Source organism: Dipodomys merriami, unplaced genomic scaffold, assembly GCF_024711535.1.
Source record: "Dipodomys merriami isolate MVZ:Mamm:240054 unplaced genomic scaffold, mDipMer1.0.p SCAF_420, whole genome shotgun sequence".
Classification (NCBI taxonomy): Eukaryota; Metazoa; Chordata; class Mammalia; order Rodentia; family Heteromyidae; genus Dipodomys; species Dipodomys merriami.
Window position 1 is genome coordinate 197,092 of NW_027205827.1, and position 13,902 is coordinate 210,993.

Below are 13,902 nucleotides of genomic sequence, written 5' to 3' on the forward strand. Positions count from 1 at the left end.
AGTACTGTGTTTGCATTATATTGTTAGAAGATAAGCAATCATCCAGAGACAGACAGTGAAGGTGACATAGACTGTGAGTCACTTTAGATGTTCACATCAGTAAGTAAATATTCTTATGGTGATCTTGAGGCTTCTGTGTGCAACCTTATAATTGCGGGTGACCTTTAAATCCAAATACAAAAGCTTTCATGAATGAGAAGTGAGCCTATACAATAAATAGGTGTTTATATTTAAAGTCTACCTTTTTTCCTTTCCCTAAACATGAGGTAATGAAAATATTCTCTACAACAGTAATATTTTTACTTTACAAGATAAGCAAGTTACAAAACTAAGAAATGAACTCGAAGGCATTACCAAGTGTGTACAAAATGACTACCCAGAACTAAACCAGAAAATATATGTCCACATCTCTGAACCTTTGAAAGGTAGTCTAATAAAATGAATTCTATTAATTCTAATTCATACTCTATGAGTATACTTCTACCATTTAATATATGTCTTTTTATCTGAGTTGCAGTTTATTTAGCCCTTAAAACAAGTCTATTAACTGTTTCACATAGCTAAACTATAAAGATTGGACAAAATGAGACAGGAAGATCACAAGTTCAAAGTCAATCTGGGCTATATATTTATAATTATTTTTATTCAAAAAGAGTAGAAAAGTAAGTGCTTGAGCAATATATGAAAAGTGCTTCAAAGAAAGTTTGGCAGATATTGCATTCAAAAGTTAGAATTATTAAGAAATTCACACTTAAGCTCATGCACCAGAAGACCCTTCAGGTCCCTACTTTAAACTCATGTTATTAAGTTATATGTACTTCTAAATAAGATTTAAAATCCATTTTTCTAATCAACAGATCAGAAGAAGATTCTAGTTTGTAGGTCTGAGGAACTAGGGCAGGCACACTGACAGTAGCAAATGAAAGCTGAGATTGATAAAGAACAAACACTAATAGATTAGCCAGCATGTTTTGAGTAGGGACAAAACAATTTGATGCAAGCCTATTCTTTTTGAGAAAAGAAAAATTTTAATTAGAAATTAGAAATAAAAAAACTGAAAGAATATAACAAACACCTGTGATACCCACCACCCAGCTTTATCAAATTCCAATATTTTGTTATCTTTCAGGTATTTTTAAATCTTACAAAACACAGCTGAAATAATTGTATATCCCTCCCCAATCCCAGTCCCCTCCCCTTGCCCTCTCCAGAGGAAACCACTATCCAAAATTTACTGTCAATCCCCAGGCAAGCTTTGAATATCATGAATTCATATGTATATATCCATCAATAACTTATATTGTTTGTCATTAATGTATTTTCTAAATATTTAATGAGTATCCACTGTGCAAAAGGCACAGTTGTAGGTATCATCATCAAGCTAATGTTTGTAAAGTTTTCAAATTTTATATAAATGGTATCACAATGTGTAGCTCATTCTACAATTAGGTTTTCTGCCTCAACCTTGTTTCTGAGATGTTGATGACTTTATTTAACAGATGTATAGTATTCCATTTGAGAGTCTACCAATCTCTTTTTCCTTTTCATGGACATTCAACTCATTCCAAACCCTTGTCTATTACTAACAGTGCTATAATGAACCTTCCCTTTTAACATACCTCTTGGTTAATTATCATGGGCACTCATTTCTCAGAAAGTAGCATAATTTTCAATTTTATCATATTTTGCTAAATTGCTTTTCAAAATAATTTTAACCAATAACAATAACCCTATCAATAATATTTAAGGATTCAGATTTCTTAACATCTCTGCAAATATTTGGTACTTTTATTTTCATTGCCATAACTAAGCTTGAAAATATTTCTATATTATTCACTAGTTTTTCTCCTGTAATTCTCTGCATATTTTTGTCATAGGTCTTATATATTCTGAATGTTAATTCTGGATACTAATCTCTTTTTTTTTGGTCATGATATTGAAAAATAAATACCTTTTCCTATAAGCCTATATATCTATTTATGATTTCTTCTCCTCTTCTTCCTTCCTTCTCCTTTTTTCTTTTCTTTTTTCTTTTTTTCTTTCTTTCTTTTTTTTTTTTTTGACAGTCCTGGGGCTTGAATTCAGGGCCTGGGCACTGTCCCTGAGCTTCTTTCATTCAAGGCTAGCACTCTACCACTTGAGCTACAGTGCTACTTCTGGCTTTCTGAATCCAGGGCTTCATGCATGTTTAGCAATTATTCTATCACTAAGCACATTCCCAGACCTCCTCCTTTTTTCTTTTTGGTGCCAGTACTAGAGTTTGGACTCAGGGTCTCATAATCTTACTCTGCTTTTTTTGCTCATGGCTAGTGCCCTACCAAATATGTTCTATATTTTTTTCTAAAGCTGTAGAAGTAGGGAACCTTTTATTTCTGACAAGGACCACTAGGATATTTGTAACATCATTCATGGACCATACAAAATTATCAATACAGAAGATGGGCCATAGGCAGCTAATGAGGAGCATTACATGCCTGTCCTGCCATGTAGAAAATGACATTTATACCTTGCTTTGTTTTGCTGATTGTGGGGTTGAACTCAGGGCCTGGGCACTGTCTCTCAGCTTTTGTGCTCAAGGCTAGTGCTTTACCACTTGTACCACAGCTCCACTTCTGGTTTATTTGGTGGTTGATTGGAGATAAAAATCTCAAAGACTAAGCCGGGCGCTGGTGGCTCACGCCTGTAATCCTAGCTACTCAGGAGGCTGAGATCTGAGGATCGCGGTTCAAAGCCAGCCCGGGCAGGAGAGACCGTGAGACTCCTATCTCCAATAAACCACCAGAAAACCGAAAGTGGCGCTGTAGCTCAAGTGGTAGAGCGCTCACCTTGAGCTGAAGAGCTGAGGGACAGCGCCCAGGCCCAGAGTTCAAGCCCCACGGCCGACAAAAAAAAAAAAAAAAAAAAAAAAAAAAATCTCAAAGACTTTCCTGCCCAGACTGGCTTTGAACCTTATCCTCAGATCTCAGGCTTCTGAGTAACTAGTCTAAGTGTGAGCTACTGATGCCCAGCCTAAATTTTTGTTTCATATAACCAACTCCCTCCTCTCTATTTTTCCACCGAATAATTTGTAATACCTCTGCTGTTGAATTAGTAAGAGTAATTTGGGGAGAATACACTTATTTATTATCTTAAGTTTTCTTCTCCAGGGACAATTTGCATTTTTTTTTTACAGGTACCTGACAGCCTTCCAACTTAAACCTGGATCCAATTTAAAATTGCTGGTTGGAGGTTTGGAGCCAAATGGTAGTGTAAATTTGGACATCCTTGTTCTCTAACACATTAACTTGTGGTTATATAATCACAGAGATTTTTGGATGCTAATCTAGACCAAGAGAGGTATATCTCATTGCTTTTATGTTCAAAGTAAGCTCTTTGGGTTTCCAGCTTTATGCAGTCTTCTACTACTCTAGAATTAACTCTCCTGTCCCTTACTCCTCATACCTGTCAAAACAGAAGTTCAGGGTCACCAGCAATTGACAGATGCTTCTAGGATAAAAGCCAGCTGAAGAGCTGTTCACTTTTTTGCATTCCTCCTTCCATTTCACTTTTGGCATAACGATTCCTTTTTTAGCCACTCAACTATATATTAAAATATACACATATTTACATATATATTTTACCCAACATTTGTGTTCTTAGTAGAAAGATTATTTAGGATATTTAAAAATATTCTACAATATAATTTTTAACTAGCTTGATTTACTAATTTTAGATATACAGTCGCTATTAAAATTTCAATCTATGACTTCGGAACTTAAATGTTTTTGTTTTGTTTTGTATGTTTCAAGGTTTTTATTGTTACTGTTGGCATTAAGAATTTAAGTCAGGGCCTTGAGCTTGCTAGGCAGGCATCCTACCACTTGAACTACATCTGCAACTGTTTTTGCATTTTTTTTTTCCAGTCACAAGGCTTGATCTCAGGGCCTGGATACTATCCTTGAGCTTTTTTGCTCAAGGCTCACACTACTCTACCACTTCAAGCCACGGCACCATTTCTGGTTTTCTGGTGGTTAACTGGAGATAAGTCTTCAGACTCTCCTGCCCCAGATGGCAGGATCCTCAGATCTCAGCCTCCCAAGCAGCTAGGATTACAGGCATGAGACACTGGCACCCAGCTAGTAAATTATTTTTTAATAACTTTTTTATTGTGAAAATACTGTACAGAGGGGTTACAATCACATGAGGAAGGTAATGAGTACATTTCTTATCAAGCACTGTTGCCTCCTCCTTTGTTTGTAAATTATTTTTTGAATAGAGTTTAGCTCCTTTCTTGAGTCAGTCTGGATCTCCATCCTTCTGTTTATGCATCCCTCATAGCTGGAATGCCGGGCATATGCCATCCTGCCCAGCTTCTTATTGCCTAAGAGAAAGTCTCACAAATTTTCTGCCCAGGGTGACCTGAAGATATATTATATATATATATATATATATATAAAATAATAATTATTATTATTATTAAAAGGAACAGGAAAGGCTGAGTTGTAGTTCAAGTGGTAAGGCATTTGTCTAGTAAGCAGGAAACCCTGGTTTAGTTCCTAATCCTCCTGATCTCAGTCTCCCAGTAAGTAGGATTTACAGGTACAAACCACAGCACTTGACTCACGGTAATGTTTAAGGTACGTGGAAATGGAAGCATGATTATGGACTGATGTAGTAGCTCAAGTGGTAGAGTGTCTGCCTTACTAGTAAGCACAAGGCCTTGAATTCAGACCCCAGTACCATCAAGGGAAAATACATCTTGATTATTGTATTTTTAAGTTTATTTTTCCTTTTGTTAATATGTACTGTTGTATTTTATCTTTATTTAGGCTTTGGATCTTTCATTTGATATTGATAATCTCCATCAGGTTTCTTTTCTCATTTCTGAGAGTGTATGTGAGAGGGAGGTTGCAATATCTGGTATATCCATACATCTGAAAAGTGTACATAGATGATTCTGGTTTTGTTTTTTTTCTTTTTTCTTTAAATATTCTTTATTAATTTTTTATTGTAAAGATACTGTACAGAGGGGTTACAGTTACATGAGTATTTTTTTTTCTTTTCACTTTTTTTTGTTGTTGTTGGTACTGGGGCTGAACTCAGGGCCTGGATGCTATCCCTGAGCTTTTCTGCTCAAGGATAGCATTCTACCATTTGAGCCACAGCTCCTTGTCTGGCTTTTTGGGTAATTTATTAGAGATAAGAATCTCATGACTTTTCTGCCTGAGCTGGCTTTGAACCACAATCCTCAGATTGTCAGTAGCTTCGTGAGTAGCTAGAATTATAGGTATGAGCCACTGGCACCCAGCTTGTTGGTTTCTTTTTTGGAGCACTTGGGTTTCAACTCAAGTACTCCTGCTCACCAGGCAGGTGGCTCAACTACTTAAGCCACACCCTAACCCTTGATGATTTCATTTATTTTTCAAATTATAAATTACTGGCTCTGTGCCTTTTTCTTTCTTCTTTCTTTTGTAGTACTAAGGATTGAACTCAGGGCCTGCTTGGCCAATGTTCAACTAGAACCCAGCTCTCCCTGTGCCTTTTTTTCTTTTCTGGTCGGTTGTGGGACCTGAACTCTGGGCCTGGGCACTGTCCCTCAGCTCTTGGGCTAGTGCTCTACCATTTGAGCCACAGCGCCACTTCCAGCTTTTTCTGCTTATGTGGTGCTGAGGAATTGAACCCAGGGCCTCATGCATGCAAGGCAAGCTCTCTACCACTGAGCCACCTTCCCAGCCCTCCTGTGCCTTTTAAAAATGAAGGACATAGTCTTACACTGGTGTCTCATGCATGTCATCCTAGAGCTACTCAGGAGGCTGAGATCTGAGGACTGTGGTTCAAAGCCAGCCCCAACATGAATGCCTGTCAGACTCTTATTTCCAATTAACTACCAAAAAAAAGTCACAAGTGGAGCTGTGGCTCAAATGGTAGAACATTAGCCTTGAGTACAAAACATCAAGGACAGGAAGAAAAGAGGAAGGAGGGAGAGGGGAAGAAAAGAAGGAAGAAAAAAGGGAGGGAGGGAGGGAGGGAGGAAAGGAGGAAAGGGAGGGTGAGAGGAGGGGAGGGGAGGGGAGGGGAGGGGAGGGGAGGGGAGGGGAGGGGAGGGGAGAGGAGGGATGAAGCAGGCTGCTAGTGGCTCATACCTATTATCCCAGCTACTCAGGAGGCTGAGATCTGAGAATCATGGTTCAAAGCCATTCTGGACAGAGAAATCCAGGAGACTAGCAAAAAAAACAAAACAAAACAAAAGCCAGAACTTAAGGCATGGTTCAAGTGGTAGAGTGCTAGCCATCAGAATAAAAGCCAAGAGTGTGAGGCCCTGAGTTCAAGCCCCAGTACTGGGGCAATATTGTCACTCACTCATATTTGGAACCCTTTCTATTTCTTGTTTTCTATTTATCATCTCTTTTAAATACTTAAAACTTTTTTAAACTTTTCTGTTTTCTACTAAACTGATCAAATTCACTCCTGCCTCTGAGTTACAAATTGTTTATCCTTATTTTAGGTCTTTTTAGTTCTTTCATTGTATACATTTAATTACGTACTGATCTAAAAGTTTCTGAAGAGCTGGGCATTGATGGCTCATGCCTGTAACCCTAGCTATTCAAGAGACTGAGATCTGAGGATCACAGTTCAAAGCCAGCATGTATAGCAAAGTCTATCAGACTTTTCTCTCCAATTAGCACCAAAAAAGCCAGACATGGAACTATGGCTCAAGTGGTAGAGTGCTAGCCTTGAGCACAAATGCTCAGGGAGCAGCATGAGGCCCCGAGTTCAAGCCCCAGGGCCAGCACAATAATAAATAAATGTGTCTAAATATAATATGGGCCTTATATATTATAGTCCCTCACTGAACAAAACTCCTTCATACATTCAACCTATTTGTTGTCACTGTCTGAAACTGAGCTACACTGTTCAATATAGCAGTCATTAGTCATATCTAATTTCTGAATACTTGATATGTGGACTGGATCAAGTGAGATGTGCTCTAAGTATAAAAAAATACACACAGGGGAAGTGGCGCTATAGCTCAAGTGGTAGAGCGCTAGCCTTAGCTGAAGAGCTGAGGGACAGCATTTAGGCCCAGAGTTCAAGCCCCAGGACCGACAAAAAAATAAAATAAAAAATAATACACACAGAGCCGGGCACCAGTGGCTCACGCCTGTAATCCTAGCTACTCAGGAGGCTGAGATCTGAGGATTGCAGTTCAAAGCCAGCCCGGGCAGGAAAATCCCTGAGATTCTTATCTCCGATGAACCACCAGAAAACCGGAAGTGGCACTGTGGCTCAAGTGGTAGAGTATTCACCTTGAGCTGAAGAGCACAGGGACAGCGCCCAAGCCCAGAGTTCAAGCCCCACGACTGACCAAAAAAAGAAAAAAAAAATACACACAGGATTTCAAAGACATTTCTTGAAAAAATAAAAAAAATTGATTAATGTTGAAATATTTTGGACAGAGCATATTAAATAACCTTTTTTTTTTCTTTTTGAGATAGGATATCAATGTGTAGGCCAGGGCTGCCCTTCCACTCAGATCCTCCTGCTTGAACCTCTCCAGTGTTAGGATTAGTACTATTTTCCAATCCACCAATACATTCATCAGTGGTAAAAGGGTAGGGCTTATCTCAATTGAAGTTTTTACTTTTAATTCTTATTTTGGTGCTAGGATTGAACCCAGGTCATCAAACATGTTAAGCACTTGTTCTACCTCTGAGTTATACTACCAGACCTAAAATCAAGACATGCCTCTTCCAGCACCAACTTCCTATTTTGTTTCTCTCTAACAATGCTAGGGATCAATCTTAGGGCACATGCTAAGCAAGTGTTCTATCACAAAGCTACACTTACAACCTCCCTCTCACATTTCCAAGTTTTTACATACCAACTAATTTTTAATCATTAACCTGTTCTTGTTTCACCTCTTTTATAATTTTCAGCACTTTTTAACAGCTCTCTTCATTCCTCTGAGTACGTTAAAAATGCTTAAACATTTTTCTCAACCAATGGAATACTATACAACTGTTAAACAGGGTAAGATCATCCCATGGAAAGTAAACAGAATGATCTCTAAATATATTCAGTGTAAAAGGCAGGCATTTAAATATGTGTAGAATGCTACCATTTATATAAAAGTATATGTATGTGTCTGTATATAAACACATATATATGTATACACACATGTGTATATATGTATATATATTCTTGTACACACATGAACTACCTCAGAAAGGATAGCAAAAATTAGTAACAGTGGTTGCCTCTGGGGAGGGAAACTGGGTGGCTAGGCGACAGAGGTGAAATAGACTTACTTTTCACTGTTTACCCTTTTGTACCTTTGAATTTTGTACCACGTGCATGTATTACCTAGTCAAAAAAAAATAAATAATTTATTTTTTTAAATAAATTTGTTTTTTTCTTGGACTATTGTCTAAAATTAATTCCTTCCAAAGAAAATGTCTGTTCTGGTGGTTTTTCTTTCGCTTTTGAGGTCTGTAGGTGGAGTCCAGGGCTTTACACATGATAGAAAGCACTTTGCCACTGAGTTACACTATACTCCTAATCCTTGCTTTTTGAAACAGGATTGTGCTATATAGCTAAGCTTGACACTGAACTTGCTGTGAAGCCTAGCCTGCTCTGAACTTACAGCCCTGTATCTCTACCTCCCAAGTGCTAGAATTACAGATGTGTGCAACCATGCCAGGCCTGGTGGCTGAAATCTATTATCTTAATATTAGATGTCTTCATGAATTTGGTTATAGGCTTGAGTATGAAAAGTTTTTAACTTTCTTTTCTCTCTCTTCCTTTTAAATTATTTTAGAGTTGCCTCTACTTGGCCATCTGGGCCCCCAATCCACAATCAGGCTTTACGATGATTTTTCAGGGCTCCAGTTCCATGATAATATTGTAAGGATCATACATGTACATTCAGTCAGTGACTCAGCAAGTAGTTTAATTCAGGTTCATTTGAGAAGGCTATGATTGTATCAGCTAAAATCTATAGCCCCAAGTAATCTTTTTTCTTTTATCAGTTTTTCACAAATGAGACAGACATCTCAACCAAAATCTAGGTTTCATGTAGTGATTCTGATTCTTGTTCCTACATCACATGATGTAAATTAATACTTTTACCTGATAAGATCACTTACTACTAACTGTTGGTCCTAGAATGAAAACCTAGTGGGCTTGTTGTTTCAGTCCTGCTTAAAGCTCTGTGTCTGGCCCACAGGGTATTTATTATATTGTTTTAGAAACTTGCTATACCTTGTATGCTACTTAATCTACCACTCTAAGTATCTGAAGCAATTGAGAAATATCAAAACTCATAATGTGATCTTGCCTAGAAGTAATCTTTACATTTTTTAAGCATCAAAAGTTTTAATTATAAAACTAATATAATCTCATTTCATAAAGGTTAGCAAGTAGGAAAATCAATGGTAATCCACCCATTCTAATTAAACTGCTAACATTAAAAAATAATTCCTTATAATCTATTTTTTCTATATCATTTCATGCTTATATAATTTTATCATGATTTTATCTTATATTATCTCAACCATTTGCTATATGGTATATATAGCCATCCTTTCAATAACTGCATTTTAATCCACCAAACTGTTCAACTGTATTTACTTAAAAATTGTTGAGAATTTAAAGAGCTTCCAATAATACTACAAAGAAGCTTTCTCTATATAGATGTGTATTTTACTGTCAGTGGTTTGGATTTTGGGATGCTGATGAGAGATGTAAAGTAAAACTACTAGTAAAATACATGGCTGATGTTCACGATTATGACCTTGCTATACAAAAGAAAGAAAAAACCATGGAAGTGAACAATTTCAGAAAGATTCCAATCAAAAAGGTTGACAGTAAATTTTGTAATTAAAGGAATAAGTTCTATGAAGAATTAGAATCACAATCCAATTATGTGGATCAGTTAGCACCATAAGGCATGAAATACTAACTTCCAAAACAAAACCACAATTTACAAGTTTGCCTTTTCACTATCATACTCACCTTATATTATTTACACAGTCTTCATGAGCTTCAGAAAGTGTTTTTATGTGCTTTGAAGATATAGGGTCAAAAAGCAGAACTTCAGTCTGTTCACAAGCAACTGTCAGCACTGACCTGGAAACAATAACATATTTATTTTGTTTGGGTTTCCAGTATTCTCTAATTTATTCATTTACAATTACATAGAGATGAAAACTCTTTTTGTGGCCCATGTTTTTGTTAGTAGCAAATATGTAAAAGATTGATACTATTTACTGTTAGCAAGGACACTGGAAAATGGCAGCAGGCACTGTAGGTGGCTCATGTCTATAATCCTAGCTATGCTGAAACAGGCAGGATGACTGCAGTCCAAGGCCAGCCCAAGCAAAAAGTAGGAGATTCAATCTGAAAAATAAAGTTTAAAAAAAGAAGAAGCCGAGCGCTGGTGACTCACGCCTACAATCCCAGCTACTCAGGAGGCTGAGATCTGAAGATCATGGTTCAAAGCCAGCCCAGGCAGGAAACTCAATGAGACTCTTATCACCAATAAACCATTCAGAAAACCGTAAATGGTACAGTGGCTCAAGTGGTAAAGCACTAGCCTTGAACTGAGGGACAGTGTTCAGGCCCAGAGTTCAAACCCCATGACCAACAAAAAGAGGATGAGGAGGAGGAGAATGAAGAAAGCTGAATGCTGGGGGGCTAATGCAAGCTGAGTGCTAGTGGCTAATGCCTGTAATCCTGGCTGCTCAGGAGGATCAAGGTTCAAAGCTAGCCCGCACATGAAAGTCCATGAGACTTTCATTCTAATTAGCTGCCAGAAAATTGGAATTGGAGTTGTGGCTCAACGTGGTAGAGTGCTAGTCTTGAGCAAAAGAGCTTAGGGACAGTGCCCAGGCTTTGAGTTCAAGTCCCACAACCAGTTAAAAAAGAAAGACTGGAGGCATGACTCAAGTGGTAACTGTCTAGAAAGTGAAAAGCCTTGGGTTTAAACCCCAGCACCAAAACAAATTTAAAAACACAATAGCAACCAAAAAAAAATTAGAAAATGGTACTCTCTCAGACATAACGGAGGAAGTGTAAACTGGAACAGGTAGCATTTTGAAGAGCATCTCTGAAGTATTATAATTTTAAACATACATACCTTTTGTCTTGGCAATGTTTTCTATTAATTTGACAGAAATATATATAAATGTAAAGATACACATATAAAATATGCTTTGTTGTAAAAAGGAGAAATAGAAAGTAGCTTAAAGGTGTCTGAAGGAGGGAACAAATTATATAAGCCATGGTACCTTATTCTTGGAGGATATGTCCAAAACATAACAAGACTGATGATGATTAAGTAGTCAATATTAAAAATAAGTTTCATTTTTGTATACCAGCAATAAACAAAACAAAACTTCACCTTTTCACTTAAAGGATGAACTTTTTGGCTTCTCTTTGGCATATTCCAATTGCCAGCATCACTACTCTTGTGCTTTGTAGCTATTATTACCTAAAATAAGGGTTAAATACAAGCACCATGAAACCATAAATTAATTTGATAACTAAAACAGAGTCTAAGTGACTAACAAGTAGGTAGTGCATAAGTGTGGAAACACTGAGCAAAGGGATTACTCATGTCCTGAGTGGGACAGTGGAATGAGGAGAGATTTCATCAAACTTCTGAATGGCCATGAAAGAACTCCAAAAACATATTTTTAATGATAACTACTAGTTAAAAACAAATGTGTATGATCATGAAACTTAAGGGAGAAAATTAGGTTAGCAAGTCATACATTTCTTTATCAGTATCTGTAAAATGTACTGAGAAAGGTCTGTCAGGATTTGCTAGGGCTGTATTGCTTTTCTTTTCTTTTCTTTTTTTTTTTTTTTGGGGGGGGGGCGGTCCGGTCGTGGGGCCTGAACTCTGGGCCTGGGCGCTGTCCCTTAGCTCTTCAGTTCAAAGCTAGCACTCTACCACTTGAGCCACAGCGCCACTTCCAGCTTTTTTTTTCTGCTTATGTGGTGCTGAGGAATTGAACCCAGGGCTCATGCATGCAAGGCAAGTGTTCTACCACTGAACCACCTTCCCAGCCCCTGCTAGGGCTGTATTTCTATGATGTGTCAGTTCTATTGGCTGTTCAGACAACTAATGTTTTTGTATGCCAGGATACTTTTTTACTGAGTGTCCACCCACTATTACTACAACAACTACAAAAATCATACAAAGAACCAAATGGCATTATCTTTTTACATTTCATTATGGGATGCAAGTTCAACCAGATACCTATAATAAGATCTTCCTAAGGAATTCTTTGAAGTTCATCTTTAGTCTCTATGAAGTCTATTTACTTGGTTCACCCTTAGCCCTAGGATACATATACATCCATAAACTTCTAACATATGTGATGAAAAACTAGTCTGTATTATATTAATCTTAAATTTTGTGGTCTTCAAGATAAAGAAAACAGGGGCTGGGAAGGTGGCTCAGTGGTAGAGCGCTTGCCTTGCATGCATGAGGCCCTGGGTTCAATTCCTCAGCACCACATAAGCAAAAAGAAAAAAGCTGGAAGTAGCGCTGTAGCTCAAGTGGTAGAGCGCTAGCCTTGAGCTGAAGATCTGAGGGACAGCGCCCAGGCCCAGAGTTCAGGCCCCATGACTGGACCCAAAAAAAAAAAAAAAAAAAAGATAAAGAAAACAATCCAAAATTCATATGGAACAATGAAAAGACCTGGAATAACCAAAACAATTTTAGGCAAAAAAGCAATGCAGGTAGTATCACAATCCCAGACCTCAAGCTCTACTACAGAGCTATAATAACAAAAACAGCTTGGTATTGGCAACAACAACAAAAAAATAGACTCAAAGATCAATAGGATGGACTAGAAGACCTGGAAATCAAACCATATACTTACAGTTATAAGATAGCCAAAGATATACAGTGGAAAAAAGATAGCCTCTTCAATAATTGATGTTGGGAAAACTGGGCATCCATATGCAGAAAACTAAAAATGAATCCCTGTTTGTCATTATGCACTAATTTTAACTCAAAGTGGATCTAAGACCGTAACATTAGACCACAGTTATTAAAGTTACTGCAAGAGGGAATAGGAGAAACACTAGAACTTATAGGCACAGGCAGAAAATTTTGAAGACTCCCAGGGGCATGGCAGATATAAAAGACACTTTGACAAATGGGATTAAATCAAACTAAAAAGACAGCCGAACAAACTGGGAAAAGCTCTGTCAGCAATATATCTGACAAAGGCCTAATATCCAAAATATATAAGGAGCTCCCAAAACTAATAAACCTAAATGGGCCAAGGAACTAAAGAGAAACTTATCGGAATAAGAATGGCAAAGAAACCTATTGTACTGTTGATAGGAATGTAAACTAATACAACTACTTTGGACAGCAGTCTGGAGGTTCCTCAAAAAACTAAACATAGATCTTCTCTATGACCTAGCCATACCACTCCTGGGCATCTATAGAAACAGCCTAGATACCCCCACAATAGATAAGTGGATCCAAAAAAGGGATACCTATACACAATGTAATTTTACATAGACATTAGAAAGAATAATGTTATGCCATTTGCAGGGAAATGGATGGATCTAGAAAAAATCATGTTAAGTGAGGTAAGGCCAAGCTCAGAGAGACAAACAGCACATTTTCTCTCATATGCAGAAGCTAGATCTAAAACACATTCTAGTCATTCACATACAGTGAGACTAGAAGAGGATAGTCTTAGGGAAGGAACACAGAGCTGTAATGCCTCTGTGCCTCTGATCATATAAAATAATCTGTAATATGCCGGGTGTCAGTGGCTCACGCCTGTAATCCTAGCTACTCATGAGGCTGAGATCTGAGGATCGTGGTTTAAAGCCAGCCTGGGCAGGAAAGTAAGATACTCTTATCTCCAATAAACCACTCAGAAAACCAGA

General features: G+C 37.6%; 1 protein-coding gene across 1 annotated transcript in view; it reads right to left on the minus strand.

Annotated features, from left to right (window-relative positions):
• Positions 1-13,902, minus strand: part of LOC138807540 (DDB1- and CUL4-associated factor 10) — a 49,817-nt gene that overhangs the window by 26,284 nt on the left and 9,631 nt on the right. The window contains exon 2 of the mRNA XM_069993297.1: positions 9,994-10,107. Coding sequence (XP_069849398.1) covers positions 9,994-10,107 — 114 coding nt within the window. The remainder of the gene's footprint in view (positions 1-9,993; positions 10,108-13,902) is intronic.